Below are 19165 nucleotides of genomic sequence, written 5' to 3'. Positions count from 1 at the left end.
CTGGCGTCGGAGCGGTGAGGCGGTTTCTAAAAAGGAAAAGGAAATAAGCCGCGCGCAGCTGGGATTGGACTTTCGGCGAATGTGCGGGCCGACATTTTAAGTTGTCGCAGGACAGCGGTGAAGCTCAGAAACCGAAACTACGCAGCCAGGCTATTTTTTTGCCCTAGCGACAGAGGCCTTCGGATTGTTGCCACGCCTGCCGTACGCCTGCTAAGAGGTGTGCAGGTTACAATGCACCATGCAATAGGCGAGATTTTAACAGGATCCCTTGCCCTATTGTGACTACTCGACGCGACCCTTCAGGAGGCTCCCGCGGGATTCCGCAAGGAGGCTTTCTCGCATAGTGTAGTTTACAAAACAGGATGGCGGAAGTCACACTCGGAGAGTTATGAAGGCGACAGGACGCATTCTTCGTGTGTGGGCATTAAATATGTAACATATTACCGAAGGATTAAAAAAAAGTGCGATTTCGCGTTGCGATTGCTCGAAGCGGGCCGTCGGCCATCTTGTTCGCAGCACGGGTGATGAGTGGGAGAGCCCACTTGGGGAAATTCTCACGAGGTGAAGCTTTGCGGCGTCGGGATGTGGTCGGTCCGCGTGATAAACGGAGGAGAAGGAAGCGGATAGGACCTCTGTATTGTTTTTCTGGAATTTTTACCTCGATTGTCGGCTAATTTGCCCAGATATTGTGGTTTTTCCACGGTCGAATTTATGAAAGTATGTGCAGTATACGATCGCTGGCGAGTATTCGGGAATTTTCGAATACTCGGAAATTCAAGAATATCAATTTTCGAATACGAATACGAATCCAATATCAAACATATTCCATTCGTATTCGAGATTTCGAATATTCGCACACCCCTTATTACAATATGACAACACTGTCAGGTCTTGGTAGACTCGAGTTTCCTTGCAAGGGAATATACTTGGCTGGTCCAAAACAGAGACCAGAGGCAGCTACATACCTGTGAAAACCAACCACAGGCAGCGAGCTTTCAGGCAGGAACTCGGACAGCGGTGCATAGTAACCACCATACTCTGGCATTGGTAATGGGTGTGGCTGAGGCGTCTCCGGCTTGGCCTCTGATTCAGCTGCTCGTCGAAGCAAGGCGAAGTTGTCCAGGCCTTCTGGCTCTTCATCCTGCTGGGACTCCTGCTGCTGTCAATGGAGAAACAAACCAGACAAAAGCCTTTTTGTTTTACTTCACATCCAATGCAGCACAGTACATCCCCCAAAGGGAAACTTATGTTCGTGTTTTTCCCAAATAAAAAATAATAGCAAAGCATGACGTCCTCCAACTTCAGGCCTAAGATAAAAGATGCAAAAATGCTTACTACAGCTCCTTTAGAAGCCCGCTCATTACAAAGCTCTTTAATAACAAATTTTTAGGCAAGTTATCCGAGCTAGTGCTTTCACTTGGCATGAAGTGGATAGTCTGAAACGTACAGCAAGTGCATAAAACTTAAGGCTCCTAGTTTTCAGTGATTTGGCGATACCCCCCCAAAAATTACGGATTTTAGCATTTTTTGATGCTACTGCTGTTACAAATGTAAGAACCACAGTATGAGGGAAAAAATTACTAATTTATCTTATTAGCACAAATATAACGCTATAGGAGGAGTTTGATAATGCATGACAATTCTAAAAGAAATAATATTACAATTACAGTAGTAATGCGATCTCAAACTATGCGTGCCAACTACAGCCGAGAGCCCCCTTAAAAAATGCTATTGGCATAGTACTAGAGCATTACCATTTTATTATTTAAGAAGCAATGCTTCAGATGTACTATGGCACACAGTCAAGCAAAGCCAAGCCTTCGATACTTTAATCCACACACCCTTCCACTGAGCAGTAGCTACCATCACCACTGTGCTGCCACTGTTTTGAGCTGCCCAGTCCTGTACCTGTTTGCATCTCTTTGTTTTCCCTATTCCACTCAATTCTTTCTCTTTCTCACTGACCTGCACCCTCTTGTTTCAAGATCCGTAGCCACCTTCTCCTGTGCCCTTGCGCGCCACGCGCTTTGCTCCCTAGGTCACTAAAAGCTGGCTTCTCCTAGTGGCACTCAAGCCTGACAGCAAAGGTAGCTTTAGCTACCTTCAGGAGCTCTCGAAAAAAAAAAAAATTCACACTAATTCACATCCCAGTTCTAAATATAATGCGAGCATTCTGAAGCATTATTCGATCCGTCTCACACCATTTCCTGCCAATTCAAAATTTTCCGCCACAGGAAGTTAGGGACCTCACTTATATTTGCATCAAAAACTATCATGAACTGATGCATTTCTAGCGCAAAGCTACTTGGACCAAGGAAAACAAAGAGTGCAATGTGTTAAACAAATGACAGAGGTTTTAGCTGTGTGTGTAGGCCGCAATATCCTTGACATGTATCATGCATAAGCCTCACAAGTAAAAAGCTATTCAGTTCAAAGTCCTCATTCATTTTATCATAGGAAAGGGCAAACTCACAGAGAGGTGCCTTGTCCTTGGCTCATCTGCGGACAGCAACACTGATCGGTCCGGGCGTGATCGCTCACTGGAGTTGCTCCTCAGAGAACCACCTCGACATTCGTTTGAGCCGTCCTCTGTGCTGCGTCGCTTGGTGTGTAGTGTACCTCGTTCTTGAGCCACATCCGGAGCCTGACCATAGATGGAACATCAAAAATGCAATTTTTAATTGTCTTTCAGCCTGAGCACTTGCGCTGTGAGGGACAACTCGCTGCTTAGACAAGCCCTTCACTACTTTTTATGTAAATCTTGGTTCAAACATTGTCAGATGCAATTAAAGCTTGCTGTCACCTCTCTGCAAGCACTGCAGCACAGCCCTATGCATTACATGACACCTTAATATGTGCCTTCTCTTGACTTAAAAAATTATAGACCGATAGGCTTACTGTCCAATGCCTACAATGTATTTACTATGGTAATGCTAATAGAAACCGGACAAACGTAAACTTCACTCAACCAAATGATCAGGCAGGCTTTCGTAAAGGGTACTCGACAATAGACCATATTCACACTATCAATCAGGTGATAGAGAAATGTGCAGAATATAACCAATGCCTATATACAGCCTTCATTGAATACGAGAAAGCATTTGACTCAGTGGAAACCTCAGAAGTCAGGCATTGCAGAATCAGGGTGCAGAAGAGTCTTATGAGAAAATACTGGAAGATATCTAAAATGACTACACAGCTACCATAGTCCTCCATAAAGTCAGCAATAAAATTCCAATATTCAGGGCATCAGGCAGGTAGACGCAATCTCGCCAATGCTATTCCCCACTTGTTTACAAGAGGTATTCCGAGGCCTGAATTGGGAACAATTGGGGATAAGAGTTAGCAGAGAATACCTAAGTAATCTGTGATTCGCTGATGACACTGACATGCTAAGTCGCTCAGGAGATGAACTGCAAAGCATTATCATTGAGTTCTACAGGCAAAGAATGATGGGTCTAAAAATGAACATGCAGAAAACCAAAGTAATGTTCAACAGTCTCGCAAGAGAGCAGCAGTTCACAATTGGTAGCAAGGTGCTGGAAGTGGTAAAGGAATATGTCTACTTAGGGCAGGTAGTGACTCCTGATCCGGATCACGAGAGGGAAATAACAAGAAGAATAAGAATGGGGTGGAGCGCATATGGCAGGTTCTCTCAGATCATGAATGGCAGTTTACCAATATCCCTCAAGAGAAAAGTGTACAACAGCTGTATCTTACCGGTACTCACCTGTGGGGCAGAAACGTGGAAGCTAACAAAAAGGGTTCAGCTTAAGTTAAGCTGAACTGCTGGTCCTTAAGGGTAACGGAGTGGATTCCAAGAGAAGAAAAGCATAGCAGGGGTTGGTAGAAAGTTGGGTGGGTGGATGAGATTAAGAAGTCTGCGGGGATACGGTGGCCGCAGCTGGCAAAGGATAGGGTTAATTGGAGAGACATGGGAGAGGCCTTTGTCCTGCAGTGGGCATAGTCAGGCTGATGATGATGATGAATATGCAAGTGCATTACAATATGAGACACTACTGCTTTGAAAGGCAAAAAATTAAAACAACGCCTGTCCTGTACGGTGCAGCAACCTGAAATTTTATCGTTTATAACATTGCAGATGAGGATGGCGCAGCATGAAAACGATTAATGTGTAGGCAAGGATCACAATAAGCAAAGGCCGCCGTGGTGGCTCAGTACCTAGTTATGACACTCCGCTGCTGACCTGAAAGACGCAAGTTCGATCCTAGCCACAGCGGGTTGCATTTTGATGGAGGCGAAATGTTGGAGACCCATGTACTGTGCGATGTCAGTGCACGTCAAGGAACCCCTGGTGGTTGAAATTTCTGCAGCCCTTCACTGCGGCTTCCCTCGTAGCCTGAGTCGCTTTGGGACGTTAAATAAAGCCTATAAACCCATAAAACATTAAGCAAAGATTCAAGACCAAGTATATGAAGTATACATAAAACTCAACCACATGTGCACGTATGAAACCACAAAAGAAAAGAGAAGCTGGGAATGAAAGCTAATCACCTGTCTCCATTACCTTTCTTTATAAATTAACCTCTCTAATATACAACTTACAAACACCTCTTAACCGAATAATTGTTGAGAGAAAAACCTTAAAAAAAATTGACACCTTTGTTTTAGAAAAGAGGCCAAGAGAGGCAGAAGACAAAGCTGAAAGCGCTTCATGACTAGAATTTTCAGTCAGCTCAGCCTCTCTGAAAAACATGAAAGAGAGGGACACAACAAACAAGGGAAAAATAAGGGGTGGGTTGAGCATGTAAAATGCTCCAAATTATATTGCATAAAAACCGAGGTGAGATTCTAACAGACGATATGATTAAAACAAGAAGCTGATGAATGGTTAGTTCAGTTGGTTGATTCATGACCGCAAGTCCATAAATAGCACAATGAACATGCATGTGGACAGACAGTGCTGTTACTTGTCTATCTGCACATCTTGTCTTTGCATTGTAAGGCAAGCAAAGGAGTGCAAAGGCAGTGAAAGAGGCACCTGATTGCCATCGTCTGAGTGGCTACTGCTGCCCTTGCGGGCACTGGTGAGGCGGAAGAAGGGTGGTGTCTCAGTGCGCTCGACTGAGAAGCCCAATGTCTCAGCCAGCTGCATCTCCGCCAGGAGGGCGTCCAGCAGCCGGTCGGGACAGGCGCGGCCCATATGCAGGGCCACACGCTTTGCCGATGGCAGCAGCTCCCCTGGGGACAGCCCCGCCACGATGAGCAGATAGCGCACCACCACCCGCAGATTGGAGGCCCCGCAGCAACACAGCAGGGCCCAGAGTTCCTCCATCTCCTGAGCACAGAGCATGGCAGAATCAGTACGAGGGGACATGTTGCAATGGGTAGCAACGTATGAGCATTCGAGACACCAAACACAAATTTCTCTCTCTCTTGTCTGAGTATATAACGGCGTGTTACAACCGATTAACATAACTGAATGTTTCTTGTTATTCAGTAGTCAACAAAAGTTAGAAAATTCAATTAGAGTTGAATATGTGGGCACAATACGATGATTATTCCTGAAATCGGCCTCTTTCTTTGTGAAGCTGACCATCCTTAAAGCTAGCATGATATACAGTGTTCTGCTTATATAACTCTTTCTTTTCTTGGATGCTATTTACTGCCATTTCTCTGTTCCTGGCTTGTTTGCACAAGATATTTTGATTGGAATGGAGTGCAGTGTAGTTCTCCTGTGAAACTATTTTACTCAGAGAGGAACCCTTTGCCACTACTTGAATCCACCCATGGGTGTGGTTCAAAAGCCCACCTACCTGGAGTGAGAAAGTTACCACACCTTTCCTTTCCTCATAAACTTTCCTCTGCCCCATTATGCAAGGAAGCTCTGTTATTTGTCGTAATACATATGCCTACAAATGCGTGGCTTACCTTGGGGTGCTGGTCGCCAAACTTTGCTGTCAGGTAGAAGAGGTTGTTCAGCACCATCTCCGTGGCCTCAGCTGATCCCCAGCCCTCTCGACGTTCGCCTGGTGCTGGAGCCCTGCATCAAGATGTGGCAATGAACATGCTGCTTGGCTGTATTTAGTGTGTATGATAAATGGCAGTAATGTAAACTGTAGTGCAGGCCTCCGGATTTATTTTATACCATATGGAGTTCTTTAATGTGTGCTGACATCGCAGCACACACGGGTGTTTTCGCCTCCACCGAAATATGGCTGCCGCAGCCGGGATCGAACCTGCAACCTTGGGATCAGCAGCCAAATGCCAAAGCTACTGTGACACTGATGTGCAAATCACATACAACCATGAAACACACTTTCAGGTTCTTTCGAGAACAGTGACCTGCAAAACCAAAATACAACAACATACCATACTGATTAAAATACAGGTCAATCTTTTCTTTCCAGAATTATTGTCTAATGCTACAAGGGTCAACCAATACCAACCATGTACAAATAAGGCAGGCTCATAACTCCTGCTAGGGTCCTAAGGGACTGCAGTAAATTGCAGACAACTAAAATCAAGAAGACAAGGGAAGGGAAAAGAGGGGTTCGTTACGACATAAATGACTGAAGCCCACAGTCGACGAAACCAAGGAGCATAGGGTCAGATCTTTTTTTTTTGATATGTGGTTTTCATAAATGGGAGGTTAATACGGTAAATATTTAAATATAATTGATAAGAAAAGCAGAAGAAAAAAACAAACACATGTCGCCGGTAGGATCCGAACCCATGACCTCCTAATTTCGTGTCCGGTGCTCTACCAACTGAGCTATAACAAAGGTTGTCTAATCGTCTGCTTTCAGGGGTATTTATGAGTAGTGTAATTGAACCTTGAGTGTTCACCAGCGCCACTCTCGTCCATAGCGGTGGATGCAGTATGTCCTGTACTACGAGTGCCACACGAAACGAAACGTGATCGAATGGTGAGGTGGAAGCTGTGCAAGAACCCCCTTATGCTACCTATGGTGTCAAGACTGCCAGTTTCTCCTTTTCTAATCAATTATCTTTAAATATTTTACCCTATTAATCCCCTATTATTGAGCACTATATATTTAAAGAAAAAAAACCTTCCTTATACTCCCCGGTTTCGTTGACTCCTTGCAAAATCAAGGAAGGTTGATCTGCAGTAGTGACTAAACACAAACCAGCAGACCAACTGCCCTCACCACCTCACTGCCCTCACTGTTCAGTGAGGTGGTGAGCAGAGGTAGGCAAATGCCCTCATTTTTACTTTTCCTCCCTCACTTTCACTTTTGAATCCAAGGCCCTTCCTCACCCTCATTTTGAAAAGTTATGGGGCCCTCCCTCACCCTCATCCTGTTCATAAAATTTGCTGGCCCTCCCTCACCCTCACGTCCTGGGCCCTCCCTCACCCTCACAAACAGTTGTTTTAAAACTCGAGTTATTTGAGTTATACCCCTGTCACACGGGCACTCTAAAGGCACTTTGAACTAATGCTCCCAAAGGAGCACTACTTCAAGGGAGTTCGTCCGTGCTACACGGTCGCGGAACGACCTTCGAAAGAAGTTTTTAGCGCCCTCATCGGCGAAAAGCGTTATTAAAATTGCAAACCTCACTGCACATGTAAATACAGAAATGTCACATTTTTTTAGTAAATTAATTTTATAACTGTATTATGTTAAAGCAACAAACAACATGGCCGACATGGCGGCATATTTACCGTGGCTACCGTGACGCTCGTATATCTGGAACGAGAGTATGACATGGTGAGACTGCCACAAAACAAATGATCTTTCTCAATTTATTTATGCTGTTAACTCGCTGGGAGAGAGAGTACTCCCTTGAAGCCTCAAAGGACGAACTCAAGCTGCCTTGTTTCGAAGCTCCTTTGAGCTAGGTGTCCTTTGGTGCGTCCGTGTGGCAGCGCGCGTTCGTCCTTAGAGTAATGGAGCATTAGTTCAATGTACCTTTACAGTGTCCGTGTGACAGGGGTATTACTTTTTGTAGTCGGCTTTCTTCTGGAGATATTACTGATTAATAAACATATAAGACAAGCTCTCAAGGCACTACTGGACGAGAGGCTAGCTGCTTACATTGTTGTGTGTGTGCGTGTACACGTGTGTGTGTTGTTTCAGGTAATCATGAGACAAAACTGAGACAGCTACGAGTTGAGCCCCAAAATATCACTCTCCCTTTAGTTCTGGCACACTCTGTCCTGCACTTATAACGTTTCATTGTTATCTATATGCACTCCTAAAATGAGTCAGCACGTTGTTGTGTTTGTCTGCAAAACCTATGTACGCCAAGAATGTTTACAAAACAATGCAGCAGCATTTACCACGACAATTACAATAAGTGCTAAGCACAGAATAGACTCAGAACAAGGAAAGTTTCTAGGTCACTTAGTTACTATTATTCGATGAGATTGTGATAGCACTAGGTCTTATGAATTTCACTGCTTCTAATCTCCCGGCATTTTGTGCGGTTTGCTGCAAGCTCGTCTGATGATGCTTCCACGTGCACGGATAGAAGATGATGAAGAACATGCTTTCAAACTACAGTGTGAGCGACTGTCTGTCAAAATTCGTTATTCGTTTTCCCAGATTCCTCAATTTTTATTTATGAGCCACTTGAGATAAGCCCGGATGACTTTTTCTCCAGTTTTGATCTGCACCAAACCCTGGCCAATCCTTCACCGTGTTTATGTGCCATCGCTTCTGAGCCAACAACAACAAAAACTGGCAGTAACACGCATGAATGCGGGTACATGACGAAGACGACGACACTGCAAGTACAGCTCGAGAGCTTGGCAATTCGTACAGGCAGGATATTAAGATTTCTCCCAGATGATTGTTCATCTGAGGGAAGTGTATGAACCGACCGACTTCAATACGGAGTGACACTCCTTCTTGGTGATGTGCTCAGCCTTACCTAGTGCTTTGTTGCTCTGTCTCTTCGCAATGTGTTTCGTGGCATTTCCTAAAAGCTTTGCAAATAATTTAGTCAATGCAAATATAATATATTTTCAATGTAATAAATATCATGCTTAAAAAAAGCTGCAGCAATTGCATAGTGGTCTAAAGCAACGGCCAGCAGAACTGGTTTTTTAACGCCGCCACAGGTTCAGATCCCGCTCCCCCAGCTATGAAGTTCTCTATTTCTTTAGTGTCTTACCCCAGCGCGATGCCGGCTTTCCACTGCAGTGAGGCTCTTATGCTGTTGCTTATAACAAAACATTATTCAGGCCACTTGAAAATCAAACGGGTCGCTAAAATGCAGCATTTGGGCTGAATAATGGTAATCATTAACTCCCCGAGCCTGGAGTGAATGATTCCTTTGGTTGCCATTTTAGTGTCCTAGCGCTTCCACTCCTCCGAAAAGCAGTTGTCTGTCCGTCCAAAGCCTGTTTCTAGCACGTGGGCCACTTTGGTCACGGGACGTGACGTCATCACAAGTTGCCCACCAGATTATGACCAAACTGCCCACCGTGGCAGTGTGACGTGTAAAGTTTTAGAACACGTGTTTTTACTAACATTATGGATCATCATAATACACACTCATTATTAAATACCCATCAGCATGGCTTTCGCAGTGGTTACCTATGTGTCACCCAGCTTACCGAATTTGTACATGACCTGTCAAGTGCATTGGACAAGAGAAATTCTGTCGACTATATATTTCTAGATGTTAGGAAGGCTTTTGACGTTGTATCACGTTCCTTATTAATACAAAAATTATCCTGGTGCAACATAAATAAGAATGTTATTAGGAAGATAAAGGAATATTTGAGCATTAGGCGTCAATGTGTTGTTTTCAACGGTAAGCAGTCGCATGAGGTTGCTGTAACATCATGCGTGCCTCAGGGATCCGTCTCAGGCCCTTTATTGTTCATAATTTACATGAATGACATCTTTTCAGGCATTTCTTCATGCATGCGTCTTTTTGCGGATGATTGTGTATTGTATAGAATTAATAACGATCAGAGTGGCTGCAATGCATTACAACAGGACTTGTGTAAAGTAGCCCAGTGGTGTGAGAATTGGGGAATGCATGTTAATTTACAAAAATCTGTACATATGTGTTTCACTAAAAGGAAGGTTCCTCACAATTTCACTTATAATATTAATAATAGTAGAATGCTTTCAGTATTGGAATTTAAATATCTTGGTGTATACATAACCAGTGCAATGTCTTGGCGCTGTCACGTGGATTTTGTTACTGCCAAAGCCTGCCGCGTTTTGGGTTTCTTGCGACGTAACGCAAAGCTTTTCCCTTTAAAGAGAAAAGAACTGCTGTATAATACAAATGTTAGAAGCATACTTGAGTACGCTTGCACAGTCTGGGACCCGAAATCCTTGCTTGACATTCAAAAGCTAGAAAGAATTCAGAATTTGGCCGTTCGTTTTGTTTTTAATAACTATGGGTGCTATTTCAGTGTAACGAGCGCTAAAAAAGATTTGAGTTGGGACACACTTTAGAAACGTAGGAAAGTTCTGCATTTAAAATTATTTCATAATATATTTCATTCAAGAACTGGGATAGACAGAACCAAATATATAGTCAATTCTGATTATGTGTCTTTACGGATAGATCATTCACTTAAAGTTAAAGAATACAGATGCCGGACTGACCTTCTTAAAATCCATTTTTTCCCAAAACAATTTCGAAATGGAACAAGCTGCCCGAGGAAGTAGTGTCCATACTATCAAATGATTCATTTTCTTCCATGCTGTGAGTGTTTTTTCTTTATTTTTTATGTATAATAATTTTGTGTTCTTTCTATCTGAATGTTATCTTTTTTTTCTAACCGCCTGCACACGGTGGTATTTGTGTACTTTTTCTTTTTCAACCCCCCCACTGTAATGCCAGACAATGGCGCTGTGGGTATGATAATAAATAAATAGATAAATAAATAAATTTATTAATGATTAGTCACGAGAGATTCCTCAGGAAAAACAACATAGGTCTCACAAGCCCCTCCGATGGCAGCACCTGCCATCGCAGGGTAGCGGCGTGTAGCTTAACCGCTGAATCTTTGCGCCAGGAGCAGAATCGGGACTCCCAGGTGTCTGTGAATGTAGAGAATGACCAATTCTACCGCAGTACAAGTCTAAAATGATGCAATATCACGCAAACTTGCATCATATGATATATCAACCAAAGTAAGCCAGTTCAGGCCAAGCAAAAGCATAGAAAGTCACGATAAACCATGCAAAACCAGGGCTAATGGTGCTCCATAATTCGTGGTTAGCCCCAAGCTAAACCGTGATTTTTTTCCTTGTGCATCTACGCATTACCCAATCACTGAGTGTCAATTCCCTACCATGCCTGCAAGAAATTTGGCTCATAAAATCAGGCGCGCGATTAAGCGGTCACACGTATCACCAGGGTCAGAAATAAACCAAGAGGTGTTCCTGTTATTTGGAGAGCAGTACAACTTTTTCTTTTTTCAAATTGTACAATGAAAGTTGGAGCGAGCGATGATTCAGAGCAAGGTGGTTAAGCTGCTGCTTTATTTCCATGGGAACACTACAGTGGCTGGCTTTGCCCACCACATTGTGGCACCGCTTTCCTATACCGCAATTTCAACAAACATAAAAAACAGAAAGAAGATACGGCTGTACTGAACTACTGACAGTGTGACTGAAAAAATTCCACATAAAAGCAGCCAACAGGCTTTGATTTGACAGTGTAATTTTGTAATAGCCTTTTTTACGCTGCAGCAAGTTCTTTGAAACCTCACTGAGCTGAAACCGGACACCGGACTTCGTTCCGGCAATCAAGGCTTAGAACTTAGGAATTCAACAGCCTTACTAGGTATAATTTTTATATGTTTTACTCTACACTCTGATCATCTGACAGACTCGGGGCTGATAATGAAAACGTCGACTGCGGTACCACGGTTTCCGTGCTCTGAGCATTTTTTCGGCATAGCATTATCAGCGGTGCAGTACACTGTGGTACAGAGAAGGCATGCGGAACACTGCCTTTCGTGTTCGCCTCGTGTACCTCTAGACTGCAGAAACTAAGTCGTCCCTGGGAACCTTCATCCTAAAAACTAGCGCTATAAGACGGGAATCCATAACGGGCTGCACAGACAAAAAACGTTAGCCCTGAGTACGGTTCCGGCCACTACCCTCGCTCTCAGACAGTGCATCTTGCCCTCCCTCACTCTCATCTCATCATATCTTCCCTCTCTCGCCTCCACATCATCATGTCTTCCCTCCCTTGCCCTCCCCTCATCATGCCTTTCCTCCCTCACCCTCGTTCTCACAAATTTTCAAACGCCCATCCTCCCTCATCCTCACCTCACCGAGTGAAATCCTCATGAGGTAAGGGTGAAGACGCCCTCATCAGGGCTCGCCCTCATGAGGATGCCCACCTTTGGTGGTGAGTGCTTTGGCTTTGAACAGTGTACAAACGTTAGCGCAATATAAGAGACAATCACAAGAAAGGTGGACAAGACAACGTGCTATTTTGCGCTAACGTTTGTATATAGAACTATGCACCAACTAGCCCAGCAACAAGTGTTACTTTGAACAGTGCTCTGGCACTGCGTTAGGCTACTGCTAACTCCTCCGTCTCAATTCTTCGTATAGCGAACACTAGAGGTGATAAACTGATAAGCATGGGCTCATTTAATCAAAGTGAGGGGCCATGCCAATGTTAAATGCCAGCTTTCAGAGTTATGCATGAACAAAGTGCAGCTCTCCTTTGCCAATGATCTGGTGATGAGCAAATTCAGATGAAGGTGTTGCCTCCTAGCCTCCTAATCTTCTTCACCCAATACAGGCCCTAAGTAAGAGTTTGTCAACATCTTGCATCAACTTATAATTAAACAGATTTCATGGCCCAGCGGGATTGCCTAACTTTTGACACAGACCTACACTGGTGGCTGACCTCAACTTGAACAAATGCAGACAGGTTATCATAGCAGTCATGCAAAGTTGCTACTGACTCGTGTTCCTGTGGGTGACCAGGGGTCAGGTGCGGATCAACGAGGTGCATGTTCCCCAGCCAGGGCAGCAGGCATCGCAGCAGGTTCTGGCGCACTTCTGGGCGTGCTGTTTGAAACCGTCCTGTCACCTCCGAGAAGAGCCGCATTGTCAGCTCTGGATGCACCTGGGCCATCTGACGGCACAGCTCTTCCTGTAAATATAATGCACCACCTAAATTAGGTGCCTTGTTTCAAGTCAACAACCTCGAACAGCAACAGTTTCTATGGCCCCGCCGTATGCATTACATTTTTTCAGTTCCATTCCATGTAAACACGCAGTTTTATCACACATGCAGCACCTGATAATGCATGCACCATTAAGTTTGCAGCATTTTCTCAAAGCATTCCTTTGGCAATAACGTTTTTCAGATGAGTTTTGTAAATGGTGGCTAATGGCTGCTTTCTGTTAATTTACTTTTTTTAGATCTTAGAAGTTTGTTCTTTATTAAGCGTTACAATAGCTTTCTGTAAACTACTGAGAGTAAGTATAAGGCTGGGCAGGCCGTTTTCTGTACCAGAAAGCATGGGGAAATCAAAAATAAGAAAATACTCTGATGAAACAGCTGAACTCATCTTCAGTTGTGATGCCCAAACAACAATGAAAACTGATGGTTTATTCTGAAAATGTGGCACAATGCAAACAGCAACACATGGTGTTCAGTGAACATATATTTACAGAATAAATTTAGTACATAAATTTACAGGATAAATTTAGTTTGTGCTGGACAAACTAATGCTTTCCTTTCATGAAACATTCTTTGTACTATAAAATCAGGAAAAAATACCAACACAACACGTGAATGTTGGAGTTTATGCTACTCAAATCAGCAGCATAATGAAGACAATGTCACACTGTGAGAGCAAATATGATTTCACAAGCTTTCATTTTTATTAGCTGAATAGCTAGACAAGGATACATTTAACCTCATGACAATGCTTTACAGATAAGGGTTTTGGCTGGACCTCATGCATGTGTTTTGTCAGGAAAATGAAACCATTGTTCTTGTCCATGCACAACACAACAGTATCAGTCAGTGGGCTGACACTGGTTGACACCAGCTTTGTTTTCCTTGGCTTTTTTTTACATCAGGAAACTCACTGTAAGTGCTCGACAAGACATCACAGTTTTATGCGCTTTCCCAATGAACTCACTTGACCAATTCGTTTTACGAGACTGCGGCACTTTCAATACCACATAAGAGAGAGAAAAACAAAACAGCCTCCTGAAATTTCTCCAGCTATGTTTCCAAGAAGCACCTCTTGCTGCACGCAACTAGTGCACACCTTATGCAGGTGCGGTTTGCGACAGCCGAGATGGTTTTTAAGGTTCCTGCTGCTTTTGTGCTCCCTACTCTAATGCCCTCATATGGAATGTGGGAAGTTAGCAAACACATTAGTGTACACACCTGGGAGCAAGGGTAGCCAGCAATGATGAGGCCGTCGCCAGCAAGGAAGCCATGGCGCAGTTGTATGCTGTCCTGCTGATCCTCTTCAATGGTGAGGGCTGACTTTGAATGAAAAAAGCGGTGGTCCAGGATATGCAGCAGCTGCAGCGCCATCTCCTGAATGTGTGCTCTCGGACAGCCGGCATTCAGCAGCGTCACACAGATGATCGACATGTAATGGTCACACGGGTATTCACGCACACTGAACACTGTCGCAAGTGCTGTGAAGCAGCCATCTGCAAGCTGAGGCGTCCCGGTGTAGCAGCGGTCCACAAGCCAGTCCAACAGCATCCCTGCATCCTGGTTGAAGTCGAGAAGAAGGACGACAGTCTCTTGTGCTAAGTGGTACAGCCTCTCGTCCTTGGAGCTGAGCAGGCTGTCCAGCCAGTGGTAAATGACGCTCTCTTCGTTCAGACCGGGTGGGTCCATACAGGGCCCACAACAAAGAACTGAAGACATTGCCTGCAATGCTGAAAATTCCAGTTCCGTCAGGGTCTCATCAGCCGAGTTTCTCTTCTCAACGCCGCCAAAGGGCACCCCAAGGTTTCCACTCCATGTGGCAAAAAGATAAAAGAGGTTGCGCCTCAGGTCATGGCCCAAGAGGTGAGTGTGATTTTCAAGCGAGAAGCTCTTGATGAGCTTGTGAACAAAGTTGCAGAAATGAAGCTTTATCTCTTGCACGATCTCGGGCACGTCCTTGTCATTCTCGCTTTCAAGAAAGAGCCGTGCCCCGTCGATATATTCCACAAATGATGTGTTGAGTGTGCCAGCATCACGGTCCAAAATGCAGGAACTTACTCCAAAAGTGCCATGCTCTGCTACTGACTCCATCAATCGAGTAAGCTGGAGACGAAGTATGTCACGTCGTCTTCTGCGCCGCACATTTTCTTGCTTTCTGTCAATGGCTTCGCGAATGTAGCCAACTAGTTCTTCCATCAGGTCTTTAAGTGCAAGGCTATTGACATGAGACAATCCAAGGACAACAGCACCCCTTAGGTCCATCTGCTCGCTTCTCAAGAGGGGCACAATTTGTTTGAACAATGTTGAAGCACTGATTCCACTGTTGCTGATGCCTGTAAACCTGTGTTCAGCCTTGTCAGAAGACACATTCTCTGGTGAGGAGCTGAAGCTCAAATCCGGTGAGAGGTAGCGAACCGTGATGTTGCTGTTGGAAGGTGCAACACGGCAAGCATAGAGAAGATAGTTTCTCCACAAGCTGAGATACATGTCTCTTTCTGTTGGTGCCTTTTTGACAGTTGCTGTACGAAGAAGCGAAGCTCGGTTGTCGTTTACTGGGTTGAGCTCAATGTTGGTGAAGAGACAAGTGATTCGTGATGTCACAATAGGCCACGACTGAGTCACAGCTGTAGGACAATGCTTTAGAACATAGTTGTGATGGATGAAACTCATAAGACAGGCACACCAGGCATCCATCCGTGACAAGTCCAAAACATCAAGTGGACTTCTGTTGGAGCCTTCTGCACTGCCTTCAGGGCTGCCAGTGGTCCATGCTGAGCTGGACCGCTCAGCAAGCCACTGCAGATCTACAACTGGAGCTGACAACAGAGCTGACTTCTCTGAAGCCGGTAGGTAGGGGAGGCATTTTTCAATGGCGGCTGGGCAAGCTCGGTCAATGACGTCCACCACAGGTTCCTCCATACGTGGCGGCAGCTGAAGCTTCATTACCACCTTGGTCTCCTTGAGGATGTGAGCAGCCAGGCGCCTTGTAGACAACCTGCAGTTGCACAGCATTACCAAGGCCACACCCTCAACAAGATGCAAGGCACTGGTCATCTGCTCAATACGTATCTCTGGCACCTCTTTCTTAACACCAGTTCCATTCAGGGCATTCTTCCATGTGGTCAAAAACTGTAGCAGCACACGTAGGGCATTGTCCAGCAGCTGTGGAAATGTATCATTTACTTCTTGAAGAATAAACTGAATGAACCCTTGGATGACATCTTCTCTCCAATCAGGGAAATCCAGCACCATGTTCTGGAGGGCTTGGAATGCCAAGCCCCGCAGTTCCTCATCCATATGAACGGTCAACCTTGACAGCATCTCTACTAACTCTTGTCTTCTCATTCCATCGGGGATCAGCCGTGGCACTGCAGCCACACAAGTGCGAAAAAGATCGATCTTGGGCTTTCGTTCACCAGTGATCATATCATCTGGCTCCTTGTTGGCATTTTGCATTGTGGTCATCATTAAAGGTCGACCAAACTGAACATCAAGTGCCTTGAGGATGTCGTCAAATGCTTTTCGAACATAATAGTAATACTGAGACATACCAATACTCTTGGCTGTGTCTTCAGTGAGCACCTTGTTAATGAAAGTTTTTTTCACTCTGAGAGTGTTCCCCGATGGAAGGACGCCGACAGTTCGAGGCATTGGAGGACACCCCTCTTTCTGCTGCAGACTGTCAGCTACAACCAGGAAAGCTCGCAAGCCAATGCTCATTCTTTCTGGAGTAAGAATGATCTTGATGGGTCTGCCAACAGAAATAAGATCAAAGACAATTTCCTTCATGGCAAAGTCAAGTCGCTCCTGAGCAATGAACTGAATGATTTTGACAAAGATGTTCAGTGGAGTGTCCCGTGGCACAACGGCTTTGGAACCCTTGGGGAAAAGCGAGTTCACAATGCTCTGAAGCCTTGTCTGTGTTGCTGTGTTGCTCTCGCACTTTACACGAATCATATACACCCAAAGCAGTCGGTAGAGAGACTCAAGTGCCACACGGCACATTTTTGGATCCCGATGCTTGAGATGGGAAAGGCACATTGCTAGAAAGCAGTGCCAGTTTTGAAGGAAAAACAGTTTCTGACTCACACAAAGCAGGCAAGTTACAAGTGGAAACAGCGCCAGGCTGTGTTTTTTCTTGGTGCACAGGTCAAGTGTTTGTGAGTACAGCATTTCGACAAAGTTTTTCAGACATGGTACATTCACTTCCGTCTTGACTGTTGCTGCAACAGGCACAAGAATCTCAACAAAAAGACCAGCCAGGGCATGCTTGACGTCCTTGTCCTTAGCCTCGAGAAAATAAGTGGCGCATTCTTGCATGAACTGGAAAGAAGCCTCAAACTCTTCTATGGGCGCCATTTTGACGCGGAAGAACTTCATGCCCATAAGCAGGCTGATGATGCTCTGTGTGGTGTGAGGACTCGGCTCCTTGGCCCGAAGCTCTTTCAACTCGGCCATGAAACGTTTACGCACTGACTGGAATCGTGACTGCGCCAGCACAGCCACCACCTCCGCGTACAAGTCAGCTACTATGTTGAAGTTCTGGGCGTTGGGGCCAGTCTGCGAACTTTCGCGGTAGCGAAAGTGCTTGAAGGCCAGTGCCTCGATGTGGCCGACCAAGTCTTCGTGTCCCGGGTGCAGGGGCAGCTGCTTGAGCACCTCGATGAGCACGAGACAGAAGATGAACTCAATCGCCAGATCTCGACGTTCGTGCAGGTAGTCACGGTCGCTGCGGGGTTCTGACTCGCTCTTGGCTCTCGAGTCCGCGCGCGATCGCTGCATGTCGACAGTCTCCACCGTCTGCCGGTCGTACCACGCAAACAGGGTGCGCAGCAGCGACGGCAGGCTATGCTCAGCCACCGAACCGAACGCAGACAACAGCTGATCGAACACGGCATCTTCGCCCCGCTGCAACGACTTAGAAACGGGTCTCTCCAGCGGCTCAGCGAGCACTGCCCGAATTTTTTTCTCAGCCTGCAGCGTAAACTCCGCAAAGAGCACGCGCAACACAAATTCGCCGGGTTTGACATCTGTGTCGAAGTGTATTCCCGGAGGAAATGGCTGTCGCTCCTTGCGGGCGCCCCACGGGAGAACTAATGCAGACTGACTCGGGTAGTTGCCGGTGCCGCCACCAGCAGGGTTCGACCAAGTCTTGCCTTCAGAATTGTTCTGCGATGCCATGACTGCAGCACGCTTCGGGAGGCTACATCACTCACAGGGCTGAGCAGTCCGTAAGCACTGCGGTACCATATCAACGCAAACAGGGGCTCCGTCCGGACGATCAGACAACGGTTCCGGCGTTATCGCGCGATGTCGAACGCAGCTGCAGCCATTTAGAAGGCGCCCGAAATATTTCAGTAAGTCAAAGAAGGAATCTGCAAAACCAGCCACAAAGAACAGCGAAATCGCCCACAAACGAGCTACAAACCAAAACCTCCCAAACCCCCAAAACCGAAGATGCAAACCAACAAACGATACAAAACATTAGACTATACCGGAAGTAAAGTAATAGAGGGCGAGTCGCTTCGTGGTCACTGCATTGACTTCACTAGCATCGTTAGCGTGAGCAAAGTGTTTATTATTGGGACAAAAATGTTTTGCGCGTACACTGCCATAAGTTATTGCATGTAATCTACTATAGACAAATTGACAGAGAATCATGGGTAAGTCGTCTGCTACCGCTACCTCCGGTTCCAAATTTCTCCCCCTACTCGTTTGCTTCATGGCAGTCGCTGTATTAATATCGCTTCTTGCGCTAATTTGTTTGCACTACAATACCGCTGATTATATTGAATCATCGCAACATCAACGCGACGTCGACTCTTCTCTGCATCGTGGTGTGCTTTCGCACGAAGGCAACCAAAATGATGGTGGTAGCAGGGTTTCTATGTGTACGCAGTGCGATGTTGAGACGCGCTGTGCGCAGTGGTATGTATGGATAGTTTGCGAGCCCACTGGAAGCTATTACATGCTGTGAGAAAAATACATCTATCGTCTGCTAAACTGTGCACGTTTCAGCCCTTTATTGCCTTGGTAGTGCGGCGATAAAAATAGA

General features: G+C 45.4%; 1 protein-coding gene across 4 annotated transcripts in view; it reads right to left on the bottom strand.

The window, feature by feature from the left end:
- The window catches only part of fry (microtubule binding protein furry), a 35403-nt gene extending 16803 nt beyond the window's left edge, over positions 1-18600 (bottom strand). For 2 of the 4 annotated variants that reach the window (XM_077659239.1, XM_077659241.1), the window contains exons 1-6: positions 14332-18600; positions 12887-13077; positions 5893-6004; positions 5003-5299; positions 2474-2644; positions 966-1159 (exon numbers count right to left, since the gene is read on the bottom strand). In XM_077659239.1, coding sequence (XP_077515365.1) covers positions 966-1159; positions 2474-2644; positions 5003-5299; positions 5893-6004; positions 12887-13077; positions 14332-18291 — 4925 coding nt within the window. In that variant the 5' untranslated portion in view covers positions 18292-18600. The remainder of the gene's footprint in view (positions 1-965; positions 1160-2473; positions 2645-5002; positions 5300-5892; positions 6005-12886; positions 13078-14331) is intronic. The other 2 variants (XM_077659240.1, XM_077659242.1) reach the window with 1 other exon arrangement.
- Between the last annotated feature and the right edge of the window lie 565 nt (positions 18601-19165).

Source organism: Amblyomma americanum, chromosome 3, assembly GCF_052857255.1.
Source record: "Amblyomma americanum isolate KBUSLIRL-KWMA chromosome 3, ASM5285725v1, whole genome shotgun sequence".
Lineage (NCBI taxonomy): Eukaryota > Metazoa > Arthropoda > Arachnida > Ixodida > Ixodidae > Amblyomma > Amblyomma americanum.
Note: the sequence above shows the minus strand (reverse complement) of the source record. Positions and strands in the feature narration are given on the sequence as shown.